Here is a 13,556-nt window from a genome sequence, read left to right as displayed (position 1 = left end):
TACATGTCTTTTTGTCTTGAATACATAAATTTGTCGGTTTTGTCTAAGGGCAAAGTAGGAAAAAACTTGTCAATATATGCATTGATTTTCTAAGGTGACACTTATTATGGGACAAAAAAATTTGGCTAAGGTAACATTTGTCGTGGGACGGAGGGAGTACTAGCAAACAAATTGAAAGGGATGGCCACTTTCATTTGTTTTTACGAGTAGTGTGAGTATTTTAACTTGTCCATATTGTGAAACGTGTCAAATTCTTAGAGACTAATGAGTTACTTGGTTGGGAGCTGTTCCTTCTTTACCTGACCCATGACATCCCAAAAGGCCTTAGCAACCTCCCCACCACGCCCATCCCACCCCACCGACCTACCCCTTTATCTTCTTTAATTTTTCTTACAAAAACCCCACAGAGATTCTTAAATTTCTTGTTCTGCACACTGTCTTTACCCTATACTTAGCATTTAATTTCCCCCATAAGTATGGACTCTCATTAGACACTACTGAAAGAGAGAATCAAGAATATAGCAGTTGATCTTAATTTACTCTCTGAGCTTTAGACTTGTAAGTAACTCTCTTTTCTATATTCTGTCTCTTCATCATCTGCATGCAATTTCTTCTTTCACCTGATGATGTGCTTCTAGTTTTCTATATATACTCAGAAAAGCTCAGCTAATTCCATATATGCCCTTGTTTACCAAGAGCTGCGTTTATTTTACCGTAACCATCATAAAATCTAATACTAACATTAATATTGTTCATGATATAGCTGCATTTACATATTTTCTTCTGTTTAATTTGAATGTGGAAAAGTACTACCTCCCTCCATTCTATTTTACTTGTCATAGTTTGACTTGCTACGGAGTTTAAACGTGTAATCTAAATATGTCCTAACATTTGTTTGATTATAAGACTTTTGAAACTTGTGGTGTTTAATATTTATGTGACTATAAAAACTTCTTATTAAGAATATATTAGAATGTATTATTTTTCTTTAAATGGACTAATAAGAAAATAATTTCAGACGAATTGAAACGGACGGAGTCTGCAAATTTATAGTAGCTTTATTATAGTATATCACTATAACAAAATATGCTTTTAGCGCCAAAGTTAAAGGCAATAACTTAATTGCCGCTAATTGTATTCTAGAATCAATTATTACCGGCAATATCAAACTTTAATCCTAACAATAAATGCCGCTAAAGACTTTAGCGACCTTGGACCTAATGGCATTTAACTAATTGCTGGTAAATATTTTTGTGGCAATAACTATTGCCTCTAAAAGGAAAATATATTGCCACTAAAAGCCTCTTTTGATGTAGTGATAGTTTATGTCTTAATCTGTACATTTTTCTGCCGGACTACTTTAATTTGTATGCAAGCAAAATCCAGTTCTTACTAATTAATTGCAACCATTATGATTTAAGTGGCAACAAAATCTTTTTCAAAAGATTTTAAAAAAAATAGTGGCAACAAAATCCAGTTCTTCACGCAGTTGGCATGAGAGTACGTGGTTCATAAAAAAGCTCTCTCTCTATATAAGTATTATTAAAAAATAATACGTAATTGGACGAATCGCTCTAGTACTATAACCTCATGTTTCGAATATGACTATGATGAGTTATATCGTTAAGTGAAACTTACATAGCGGTTGGCCAATATTAATTGGCAGTATAAGTTTCTTTTAGTGAATTTTTCTTTTTGGCACCTCAAAGAACTTTTGGCGCAATGTTCCTCCTACTTTTCATAGAGCAATTAACACCAAAAAGAGAAACAAATTTTATACATGAAAAAAAAAAAGGGAGATGGGGGTTAGAGGCGGAGCCACATAAATAGAAACTAAAAGTGGTCAACTGAATACTTTCGTCGAAAATTATATATAATATAAAAAAAAAAAATCACTCACTATAATATACTCCTATAATCTTGAATATTTTTAGTGAAATTACGATATTAACTATTGTTGATAAAATCAACATCAAGAGTCCTGGAGGGAGACAAAAAAGAGGATTATGTCCCACTTGCAACTTGCGAGTGCCACGTGTAAGTCATAACAGAATATACGGTATATCCAAAAACTCCAAAGGTGCAATATCGCAGCTGTGGCTGTCTCTTTCAAATAATTAAAGTCTGAGAATGATATATTAAAAAATACTCTATGACTCCAGAGGAAATTATTTCAAATTATTCCCTTTCCTATGCATGGGAAGGGATCTTTGCTGCCACAGTTGTTGGAAAGCAATGCATTAAGACATCAAACTAAATGAAGAAACCCATTACTTATATCACTCTAAAAATAAAAGACTAAGCACAAAAAGAGAAGTGAATAATTTATCACTCACTTACTCTCTCCGTCTCAAATTATCTATCGTTTTTTGTGTTTTACCCGTCCCTTAAGAAATATCAACTAATGAATAAAAATAATTAATTGTGTTTTGTACTCCTAAAACGATAAATAATTTGAGACAACTATTTTTAATAACCACAATAGATAATTTGAGACGAGGGAATATTAGTTATTAGCAGGCGATTGGATATGAATGGAGTGATATTGTGAAAAAGAAATAGTACTTGAAGTTGAGGTTGAAAAATAATATTTAAATGTTAAAGTTGTGTTTGAACATATATACGTTTCACTTGAAAAAAAGTTAGAATTTTGTGAGTGCAAATTTTTCACTTAAAAGCTGGTCAAAATCAGTTTTTTAAATCTGAAAAACTCATCTTCTAATAACTAACACAAATATGTATACCAAACATTGTAATGAAAATACTTTTGAGAAAAAGGAAAAAAAAAACATGTTCAATCGGAGTCTTAGACATAAAATTTTAAAACTATGTTTGTTGAACGAAATCATTTGTCCGTCATGAGAAGACAAACAAAGTATAGTGAGATAATGGATGAAGCATTCAACTTTTTTCTAAATAATAAATTTCACACTTACAAAATAAATGAAAAGCTAACTCAATCTAAACAAATTATAAAATAAACAATACTCCGTAAAAGAGAAGTTTGAAAGAAAGTATAAAAGTTATTCTTATCTACTTTATAACTTTTGATATATTTTTTTATCTTTCGTAATTGCTCGTAAAGATATTTTATAGTAAGAGTTAGGATATCATGACACGAGAGGACTAAACGCATATATCAACTGATTAAAAAACAATAGTTTAATATTCCAATTATGAGGTAAAGTAAAATTAATGCATGCATAATTATAGCTTTGCAGAATAGAACATAATTATATAATGCAAAGTTCAAAAGACGGCATGTGTACATGATATCTGAAAATTATGCTGGAAGTACCTATCATAAGTCGATTTAGTGGAAGGTAAAGGTAAATCTTCCTTTTAAAAGTGCAAACATTCAAACTTTCGATCCAATTCTATTGCTTATTTAAACAACCTGAAAGAATACTTTAATTTGTTTGCCTGTAAAACTAGATAAAGAACAAGTGTATAATTCTATGGGTAAAGAATTTGCACATTATTAACTCATCATTTAAAAATCTATTGGTTTAGATGTAACGACGTCCTACTTCTCTTTTGGTATAATGAAAAATACTAAAAAATTCTAATATCGTTCAAAAGCTTCACTATTTAAGTCTGTTAGGAGCAAAAACTCTTATATCTTTTGATTGTATCTTCCCATACAAGCAAATCTCTGCATGTTTGTGACCTTCAGTTGCCAAAAAATCTGCGCACTGAAATATTGCCTCTATTCAAATATGAGTAATAGTTGCTTTGTTGACTTCCAACAGGTATCTGCAATCTTCAATAATTGTCCTTAGAGGATGAAACTTCATTTCGTCTTGTTAAATAAGTTTGACAGCAAGCAGATAGTCCGTTTCTGCTTCTAAACCTTCATATCCCCTTGTTTTTGTTAATTATAACTCTTGTTTGATGCTCCATATATTATTCTCTGATGATGTTTGAGGAAGGTCTCATCTTACCTGAATATCCCAATATCCGTCTTCTTTGGTCATTTCTAGATGTAACGTTCTACTGCAAGCATGATTTGGTTACTAACTTGTTAGAGTAAATATAATTAAACTGCAGTGACATGAGTTATCGTAAAATGATAATTAAGTACACTTTTCTTCATGATTAGGTGTACTGGATTCTAGCTCCGAATATAAAATCATTTTTGTTAAGAAAAAAAAGAATATAAAATTACACTGATGACTAAGGGTGTGTTTGGTACGACGGAAAATGTTTTTCAAAAAAATGTTTTCTCGGAAAATAAGTGGTTTTCCTATTCATTTTCTTGTATTTGATATGCAAGTTGAAAAATATCATTTCAGGAGCATTTCCATATAATTAAAGTACAACCAATATGAAATTTTTGAATTCGGAGTGCAACTTTTGATGGTGGAAAATACTGACTAGGGGTGCGGTAGGCTGGGGGTGGGGTAGGCTGCCAGGTGGTGTGAAACACCAACAAAAAAGAAACTTTTAAAAACTCTTTTCTAAGAAAACATTAAATTTTTTTGGATGGTGAGGGTGCTGGGTGGTGTAAAACACCACAAAAAAAAAACTTTTTCTTTTAATTTTTTTTTTTGAGGGTTTGGGGTTGGTGGGGGCCGTTGGTGGTTTGGGTGGGGTGGGAGGTTTTGGTGGGGCTCAGAAATTTTATTCCATTTTTTTTAATAAAAATAAATAAAATATATTAAAAGGAAAATTCGGAGGGGGTGGAAGGTAGCGTGGGTGGGGTGGGGATGGATGGGATGATATGGGTGGTGGAAGGTGGTGTGGCTTGGGGTGTGGTTTGGGGTGGTGGGTGGAGTGGGGGTGGGGGGACAAGGTGGCGTGGTGGGGGAGGGACGGTTGGGTTTTGTGGGTCTGGGGGCAAGGGTGCAGATAAAGATATTTATTACTGCCACGTTGGTGTGTTTTTATTAATTCGGAAAATATATATTTTTTAAAAATTTTATGAAAAACATTTTCTCCTATTTTGAAAAAAATATTTTCAAAATAAGTGCAACCAAACAAGAGAAAATAGGAAAACATTTTCTGTAGTACCAAATATACCCTAAGAAGAGATAGAAGGAGGAGGAAAATAAAGATTACGTGTGCAAAGGTGATCTTCTCAACAAATTAAGAATTTTTTTTTAAAAAAAAATACGTGCGACGGTGCGAGAATCAAGAGACTACCTGAACTTAGGGTTCGAATCCCCACATTGTAATTGCACAGGGTGCGAGATCAGTGGCGGATTCAGATTTTCATGAGTTAAAAAAAAAAAAAACAGAAGCTAAATATAAAAGATAATGTTAAGCGCGATGGAATTCGAACCTATGACACTAGAGATAATTTTTAACACCCAAACCGCTTGAGCTAACCTTTTGTATTTATTCGGGGTATTCAAAAGTTAATATATGTACAAAAAGACAGATAATCTTGCCCCCCGCTCACAATGCCCTAAACCCCACTTCCCTTCCCGGAGAATGTATGTTTCTGTACTCTACATGCAGAGTACAGAATCGTTTCACAGGTTTTTTATTTTCTTTTTTCAGATTTTGAAATTAGTTTCCCCATTTCCTGCATCATTTTGCGTTTTACTTTTATTGTGGTTCCATAAATAGATTTGTCTACATTTTTTCTGTGTGAAAAGAGAGTTAGAGAGAATAAAAATACAAGGTTTGACTTGCAGAAAAGATGGAAACTTTCTGGATAATTTGGCATGTGTCAAATTTGTAATCATGCATGTTTGCCACTTGTACATGCAATTGCATTTTGGAGTATCTCTTTTTGGATTTTATATACTCCAATATATGTACCATCAGAAAAAGTTTAAGAGTTCCTATCTTTTACGACTTCTTGACTCTGAATCAGGATTTTTGTTTGTTATGAATATGGGATCAAAGTTAGAAGCAATGATGAGTTTAATTTACTTGGAACACTTTGGTTGAGTTTATGGTATTTGTATTAGTACATGATTTCAGAATTGATTTCACTTTATTTTATTTAGTTGTTTGAAGTATCAGATCTTTAATCTTTAATTTTATTTTATTTTCATATTCTCAGGTTAACATCCCTTGCTTCTGAAAGATGGTTGCCTTCGGGAAAAAGTTGAAAGAAACTCAAATTCAAGAATGGCAAGGGTATGTTTATCGATCATTTGGCTACACATATTTTTCATCTTTCATATTGTGATGTTTCAACTGTGAATTTGTGTTCTTTTTTGGGGTTAACTTTTGGATTAAGTTCTCCATGGAACTATGGAAGATTGATTTAGTAGAAATAATTATCATCTCATTTGCTGAAACTTCAATAGAGGCTCTAATATCATGTTTCTTCTATTCATTGCTTATATGTCTGGAATAGCCTATTACCAAATGAAAATTAGGATTTATTCATTGCTTGTTCTTTAATTGCATAAATTTCTATGTTGAAAAATCATGTACACTTGTAGCAAGTAGCCCCTCAGCCAAGCTCTTATAGCTTAAGTAACTGTAAACTAGTTGATGTTTCATTTGGAATCATATTCAGGAAATGTTATCCATCTCTAAGTTTTCGTGTCAAACACTAGTAGACCGCATAGTGGCTTACTAATGATGGTTACACTTACTCATTTCAGATATTACATTAACTATAAGTTGATGAAGAAAAAAGTGAAGAATTACATGCAGCAGATTGAAGTTTCTGAACAAAGTCGCGAGAATGTTCTCAAGGATTTCTCGAGGATTCTAGATAAGCAGGTACAAACATAAAAAGAAAGTATCTATTTTTGTGCCAATAATTTGGGTTGTAATGTACGAGTAAGAGAAGTGAAAATGAACTATGTAGTACAATTAAGGCTGCTGTTAATTAGTTAAAACTAGAGGTACCATGCAAATTATTACTAAGCTATTGCAGACAATTTCTTTCACAGTGGTTGAGCAATCTTGTCATTCATCATCCTTCTGGAGTTTAAATGTTTGAGACAGAATTCAAGCTTTAGGTGAGGGAAATCTACTATGGATTCATGTTTTCAAGCCACTGTGTGCAAAAAAAAACAGCTTTTTGCAGTTCTCAGCTTAATCTGAAGGACTAGCACTTGGTTACATACTTTTGTATCCCATTTCCATAATCTTATGAACCAAATTCTGTGATGGTTTTGTTTCCTCAGTGACCTTGTTTTTGGATTTCAGTTGCAAAGCGTATATTCTAAACCTTTTTTTTTTTCTTAGTCTCAAATCTAAGACAATTCCATGTGGTTCTTTTGTATGTTTTGCTTGTGCTTATCTTATCAAGATTTCTTCCCTAGAGCTACAGTTAATTCTATACAAAAGCCCATTTCCACCTCCCCATTATGCATTTCCATCATACTCCGTCAGAAGACTAAGTTTCAATAATGGCAGTATCCACTTTTTTTGTGGGGTGATATCAGTGTAGCGAACAAGTGAAGTTCTCGAATATGCAATCTTAAACTCTTTCAGATGAAGTCTATAACACATAGCCAGTCAAGATGTCAAGTAACATGTGAGATCTCCAATTTTCTCCTATTTTCAGAACTCACAATAATCAGGAACTTTGTTATTGAGGGCAACTTGTGGCTGTATACTTTGTTATTGAGGGCAACTTGTGGCTGTATTTCAAACCACTTCATTACCTGTTGAGACTTAAGTAAACATATACTTTCCGTGCATAAATCACAAGTCAGTGGTTACCTCACCTGTTTACACGACACCACTTGAGTAGTCACTATAGACCTACAATGTATTCTCACCCCCTTTAACTTATTATCATTATATTTTTGACTAAATTATTGTCTTGGCTTAGATCAGTATCTTTATGATTTCAGATTGAAAAGATTGTCTTATTCTTGTTGGAACAACAAGGGGAAATGGCAAGTAGGTTATTTGTTCTTGGCCAAGAGCATGATGTCCTAGTACAGCAACAAGATGGTTCAAAATTATCTGAACTTCAACAGTCATATAGAGATGTAGGTAGAGAACTGCTACAGCTTCTCTTTTTTGTTGAAATGAATGCCATTGGGGTGCGCAAGATACTGAAAAAGTTTGACAAGAGATGTGGTTATAAATTCACTAATTACTATGTCAAGACTCGAGCTAATCATCCTTGTTCTCAGCTGAGACAAATATTTAAGCATGTGGTATGACAACTGAACTCAACTTTTCTAATTTTCCATTCTCATGAGTAATCGTTTTATTGAGCTCTTTAGTAACTTATTCTGTTTTTCTCAAAATTACTTTAAGATGCAACTTTTAGGATAATAGCAATTTTCAACAGAATTTGCTGAGACATTATTTCTTCACTCTTTAGCATGAGTCAAAAACATAACTAACTTACAGTCATGCAAGTCACATGCAGGGCGTTTCAGCTGTAGTTGGAACCATATCTCGCAATCTTGCAGAGCTCCAAGACAACAAAGCGAACTATACTTCAATATATGATCACCCGGGTCTGCCTCTTCAGGTTCTCTCTTGTCCATTTAACCAATTCAGGTTAATTTATAACTTCTTAATTATTGTATATTGGTTGGAACATCAGATTGTAAATTTCCTTCATTATTTCATTTTGATTAACATAATTTATCAGCTATTCTTCTCTGGAACTTATGAGTTATGAAGAACTAATTCGGATAGAAAATTCATTCTATCTAATACATTCAAAAAGTTGAGATTGAATCCTCTTCTTTTCACACACAAATTCATGTTTGATACAATCGCACAATGACTCTATCAGTAGTTAAATCTTTAGTTTGTCTATGCTTAAAACTAAATTTGGTTCTAGAAAGTAAATCCCATGGAAAAAAGTCACAAAAGATACTTCTCATTGTTTCTTTTCCCCGGGGGAGACACTTCTTTAAAAAAGTACATGAAATAACTCTACTCAATTATATTTATGCCACCCAATAGTTTGTATTCTCTGATTATTTTTAGGATATTTTCTAGAAGTTCTAGTTATTTATGTGTAAATTCTGGACGTCTTGTGTTAAAACCAGTCTAATGTCAGACGCTTGTTCAGGGTGTAGAGAAATCCGTCAAGATTTATGGTATTAGAAAGAAAATATCCTTCTTGTAAATTGACTCCATGAGAAGTAAAATTTTCACAGGAGACATGAGCTAATATAAATATCACTTGCCTGTAGTTCCATTCATCCTGATTTTGTTGGTGAAAAATCTTATTTCTACCATGCAGGACCCGATCATTAGCTCTATTAATCAAGCAGTGGATAGACTAACAAATTCAACTGATTTCCTTCACTATTTGGGTAAACATGCACTTATTTTACCAGAAGAATTACCAACTCCTTCTGAGGATAATGCTGCCAATGAGAGATATCACTTGATGTCATTTCTGCTGAACTTGGCCAATGCATTCTTGTATATGGTTAACACATACATAATAGTCCCAACAGCAGATGACTATTCTTTGAGTCTTGGAGCCGCAGCAACTCTTTGTGGGGCTGTGATTGGGTCTATGGCTGTTGCTCAGGTGTTCTCTTCAGTGTATTTTAGTGCATGGTCAAATAAATCCTACATGAAGCCTCTTTTATTCAGCAGCATTGTCCTTCTTATTGGGAATACCTTATATGCACTGGCTTATGATTTCAATTCCATATACCTACTTCTAATTGGACGTCTATTTTGCGGGTAAGTAGTTACACTACTACAGTTCTGCTCAAGTAATCTGTAATTCCATATCCCTTATTTGTCTATATCAGAAAAGAAAAAAGTACCTCTAAGCATCTATTCCATTTTTTTTTTCATGGTCTTAAAAAGTTAGTCAGAATACCAATTGGTTTTAATACTGTTCCTTCGATTGGAATCATCAAGATATTGATGTGCTATGTGCTTGTTTCCACTTCATCCAGAATATTTTTTCAATTAATTAGTTCAATCACATATTCAGGACTGGGAAATCTATATCATTAGATGGCTTTCTACTATTTCAGGCTTGGTTCAGCAAGGGCAATTAACAGGCGCTATATCAGTGATTGTGTTCCTCAGCACTTGCGAATGAAGGCTTCAGCTGGTTTTGTAAGCGCAAGTGCACTTGGAATGGCATGTGGTCCAGCTCTTGCCTGCTTGCTTCAAACTGACTTTAAGTTCCTGAAGATCACTTTTAACCAAGAGACTTTACCAGGATGGATAATGGTTCTTGCATGGTTTCTTTACCTGTTATGCTTGTGGTCCACCTTTAGAGAGCCTCCAATGGAGGACGTTCTGCTACCAAAAGCCGATAGTGGTATGTCATCTACACTAAGACATCAATAACTTATGTTATCTAACCTTGTCTTTGGCATGTGCTTATTTTTATTTTCAAGACATCCTTGCTAAAGTTAGTTACTACATTCAAAAGTTCTACTGTTACCCAATACCCCTAACAGAGAAAGGCATAGTATACATAACAACTCCTTGCTCGTCTTTTATGAATTTCGCTTCATAAATTCAACATCTGCTGTAATCAGAATTCCATCTGAAAGATAATTTTTTTTTTTTTTTTGGTTCCAGGGCAGATTGAAAATGGTTTAGTGCAGAACGGTATTACCCAGCCACTTCTTTTAAGCGTGGAGGAGAAGAAACAATACCAAGATGAAGACCAAGATTGTGATAATAGTGAAGAATCTGCAGAGGAGATCCAAAAACCTGTTACTTCAATCATCTCTGCGTATAAGCTGCTTACCCCATCAGTGAAGGTTTGAATTTCAGTTGATTTCATCAAGTATGATAGCTTATGCTAAAGAGTAAAGGGTAAATCAAATCTCCAGAATAGATTTTAATAAGCGATAGATGGTGTGTTGACATCTAATGAAGATCTTCTACACGTCAAAATGATGACAGTTTCCAGTGTGATATTCAACCATTTTCTCTCAGATTTTAACCATGGATTTCATGTTATATAGAATCGCTAGGTTCAGATGAATTGAAATTCAAGAATATTGTACGAGGAATTGTTTAAGTGAATAAATAGTCAATCTATACAGGTTGTATCCATCAGATTCTTTAGAGTCAACCTTGTATACAAATTGGTGGCCTTAGGAACACAATGGTGTCTGTCCGTCTTTCTGAGGGTTGTGCAGACTGAAATTGCATATGTGTCTCTTTCTCTGTCTTTTTAACAGGACCAGAGAACTGTTTATGTATTCATGACTCTCTGAACAGGTTCAACTGCTCATATACTTTATGCTGAAGTATGCAATGGAGATTTTACTTGCTGAATCAAGTGTTGTCACCACATACTACTTCATATGGTCGACAAGCAATGTGGCCATTTTTCTTGCATGCCTTGGCTTGACCGTCCTTCCAGTAAACATTCTTGTTGGAAGCTACCTCAGCAACATATTTGAGGAGAGGTAAACACAGAAGCTATCTTATCTGTAATTTCCTGACATTTTCGTCAATGACGCATGCATTCACAGGAACTGAAGAGACGATGTAAAAAGAGAGTAAATCACGGAACAAGAGTTAATGATCATGATATTCTTTTCCATTGTATTATTGGTTGAATTAACTGCCATTCATCCAGGTAGACATAATTGCGTGCCTCCCCCCTTTTACTTTATCCAAGTTGAGCTAGTCTATAGTATTGTGGGATAGCAGGTTATCACTAAGTGCACATTTAGATTCAGATCACAGTTGCCGCTAGTTTGCCATAATAGCCCAACAAACTAATATCAAAATCAATTTTGCTTTGTCCAGAGGAGCCACTGTATTGTAAGTGGCATACTTTGTGAACCATATTAAGGTTGTCTATTATCTCTTGTCCTTAATAAGTTTCAATGATTTTCTGCAGACAAGTTTTGCTTGCATCAGAAATCTTGGTATGCTTGGGAATAGTTCTGAGTTTCCATGTTGTAATCCCGTATTCTGTACCACAATATGTCTGTTCAGCTCTAATCACATTTGTAGCTGCTGAAGTACTCGAAGGTAATTCGTGATATATAGCACTAATGACTTCAAATGCAACAACATAGCCAATCATGGTTAACGATAATAGCGCCTTTGTTTCTTCAAACATGCAGGCGTTAACCTTAACCTTCTATCTCGAGTCATGTCTTCAAGGCTTTCTAAAGGAACCTATAATGGCGGACTACTTTCAACAGAAGCCGGAACCTTAGCTCGAGTATTTGCAGATAGTACAATAACCCTGGCAGGATATTGGGGAATGAGTAGGCTTTTGAATGTCACACTGCTACCTTCATTATTCGTCTGCATCTTCTCCATCATAGCCACATGCTTCACTTACAATTCTCTCTATTGATCATTATATGCAACCTTTTCTGTAGCTCTTGTACATAGTAACTACATGTAACTTGAAAACGACCAATATAAAGTTATAGTATGACTCTCTTTTGAGGCTGTTAGTGACTCTTAGTTTCCCTTGATCAATCAATTTGAGGTGATATAAATAGGATCTTGTGTGCTCTTTCTAGCATTTACATCCATGTGTTGGGGTATTGAAAAAATAGTTTAGTCAGTAAATTGAACTACGCCGGTGCTAACCATAAAATACTAAATCATTTACGCAAAGATTCTTTCAAGGGGGAAATTAATTAAAATTGGAAGGTTGGATTTAAACAACCATAAAATAGTATATAGAAGAGAACAAAAGTTAGAAGAATTTTTGTGATTTTGGTAAGTCTAGCAAATTAGCGACCCCCTCATTGGCATACGTGTTCAATTATTCGTTACACGGAATGATGTCTACAAAAATAAATTAAACGAAGTATACATTAGTAAGGGCAAATTAGTTTGATTATATAAACTTTTTACATTAATAAAAATAGATTAAAAAAATTGTTACAAATAAAGCAGAATAAGAGCAGTAAGTGTAATATCGTAAACCACGAGGAAGGTTAATGTGATGAAGTCAATTTTGAGGGGGAGGCTTCAAATTATATATATATATATATATAATTGTTTAAACTTATATATTTTAATCAAACTAATATATGTATTAAACGGAATACTAACCAGAGGAGAAAAAAGATATTTTATCATTTTTATTGACGATTATTCTAGATATAGTCATGTTTTACAATTTACTGAGGATAATGTAGGAGGTGACATATTTTAAATGGTTAACTTATTTACATGATGGGTACTTGAGAACACACACAATTTTTTTTTCAAAATTTGAATCAAAAGCGTCTAATAGAAACACATTATTCAAATGCTCTATTGGAATAAGCCGTAATTCGAGTGTGTAAATGAAATGTACTGACAAATTTAAGGGGGCTATCGATGTCTTAAGATTGTCTATGGTCAGTGTCCTTTTGAGCTAAGAGATTTATAAGAAGAATTGACATAATTATTACTACAAAAATTGAACAGTCAAACAAGATTATCTTTTAAACTAATTGATAAGACTTATACTCATTCATAAAAATAAAAGGTAAAAAGTATTCTAAGGCCAAACGTTCTTGAATGAGTGGTTGAATAAGGGAGATCAATCTTTTTTCCCTCAATTAAACGTTTTTGTATGGGTAGTTGAATAGAGGAGATAAATCTTTTGGTTCCTCGATTAGACGTTTTTGAATGAGTAGTTGAATAGGGGAGATCAATCATTTCTTTTCTCAATTAAACATTTTTTATTGAGTAGTTGAATGGGAGAC

At 33.7% G+C, this 13,556-nt stretch overlaps 1 protein-coding gene across 7 annotated transcripts; it reads left to right on the top strand.

The window, feature by feature from the left end:
- The first annotated feature begins 396 nt into the window (after positions 1-396).
- Positions 397-12,301, top strand: LOC132063986 (SPX domain-containing membrane protein At4g22990-like). Of its 7 annotated transcripts, none has more exons than XR_009416478.1 (11): positions 397-558; positions 6,017-6,093; positions 6,570-6,690; positions 7,776-8,087; positions 8,306-8,410; positions 9,137-9,591; positions 9,894-10,186; positions 10,453-10,637; positions 11,104-11,294; positions 11,361-11,655; positions 11,735-11,870. XR_009416478.1 is itself a non-coding variant. In XM_059456802.1 (11 exons), the coding sequence occupies exons 2-11, from the start codon at positions 6,041-6,043 to the stop codon at positions 12,200-12,202; spliced, it is 2,088 nt and encodes a 695-aa protein (XP_059312785.1). In that variant the 5' UTR covers positions 398-558; positions 6,017-6,040; the 3' UTR covers positions 12,203-12,301. The 7 variants fall into 7 exon arrangements, 5 of the variants coding, with proteins under 5 accessions (XP_059312785.1, XP_059312789.1, XP_059312787.1 ...); XM_059456802.1 differs by lacking the exon at positions 11,361-11,655 and adding an exon at positions 11,964-12,301 and having other exon boundaries at positions 398-558; positions 11,735-11,868; XM_059456806.1 differs by lacking the exons at positions 397-558; positions 11,361-11,655 and adding exons at positions 3,728-3,752; positions 11,964-12,301 and having other exon boundaries at positions 11,735-11,868.
- Positions 12,302-13,556: the final 1,255 nt, after the last annotated feature.

Source organism: Lycium ferocissimum, chromosome 7, assembly GCF_029784015.1.
Source record: "Lycium ferocissimum isolate CSIRO_LF1 chromosome 7, AGI_CSIRO_Lferr_CH_V1, whole genome shotgun sequence".
In the NCBI taxonomy this organism is placed as follows: domain Eukaryota; kingdom Viridiplantae; phylum Streptophyta; class Magnoliopsida; order Solanales; family Solanaceae; genus Lycium; species Lycium ferocissimum.
This window is presented reverse-complemented; position numbering and strand designations above follow the sequence as displayed.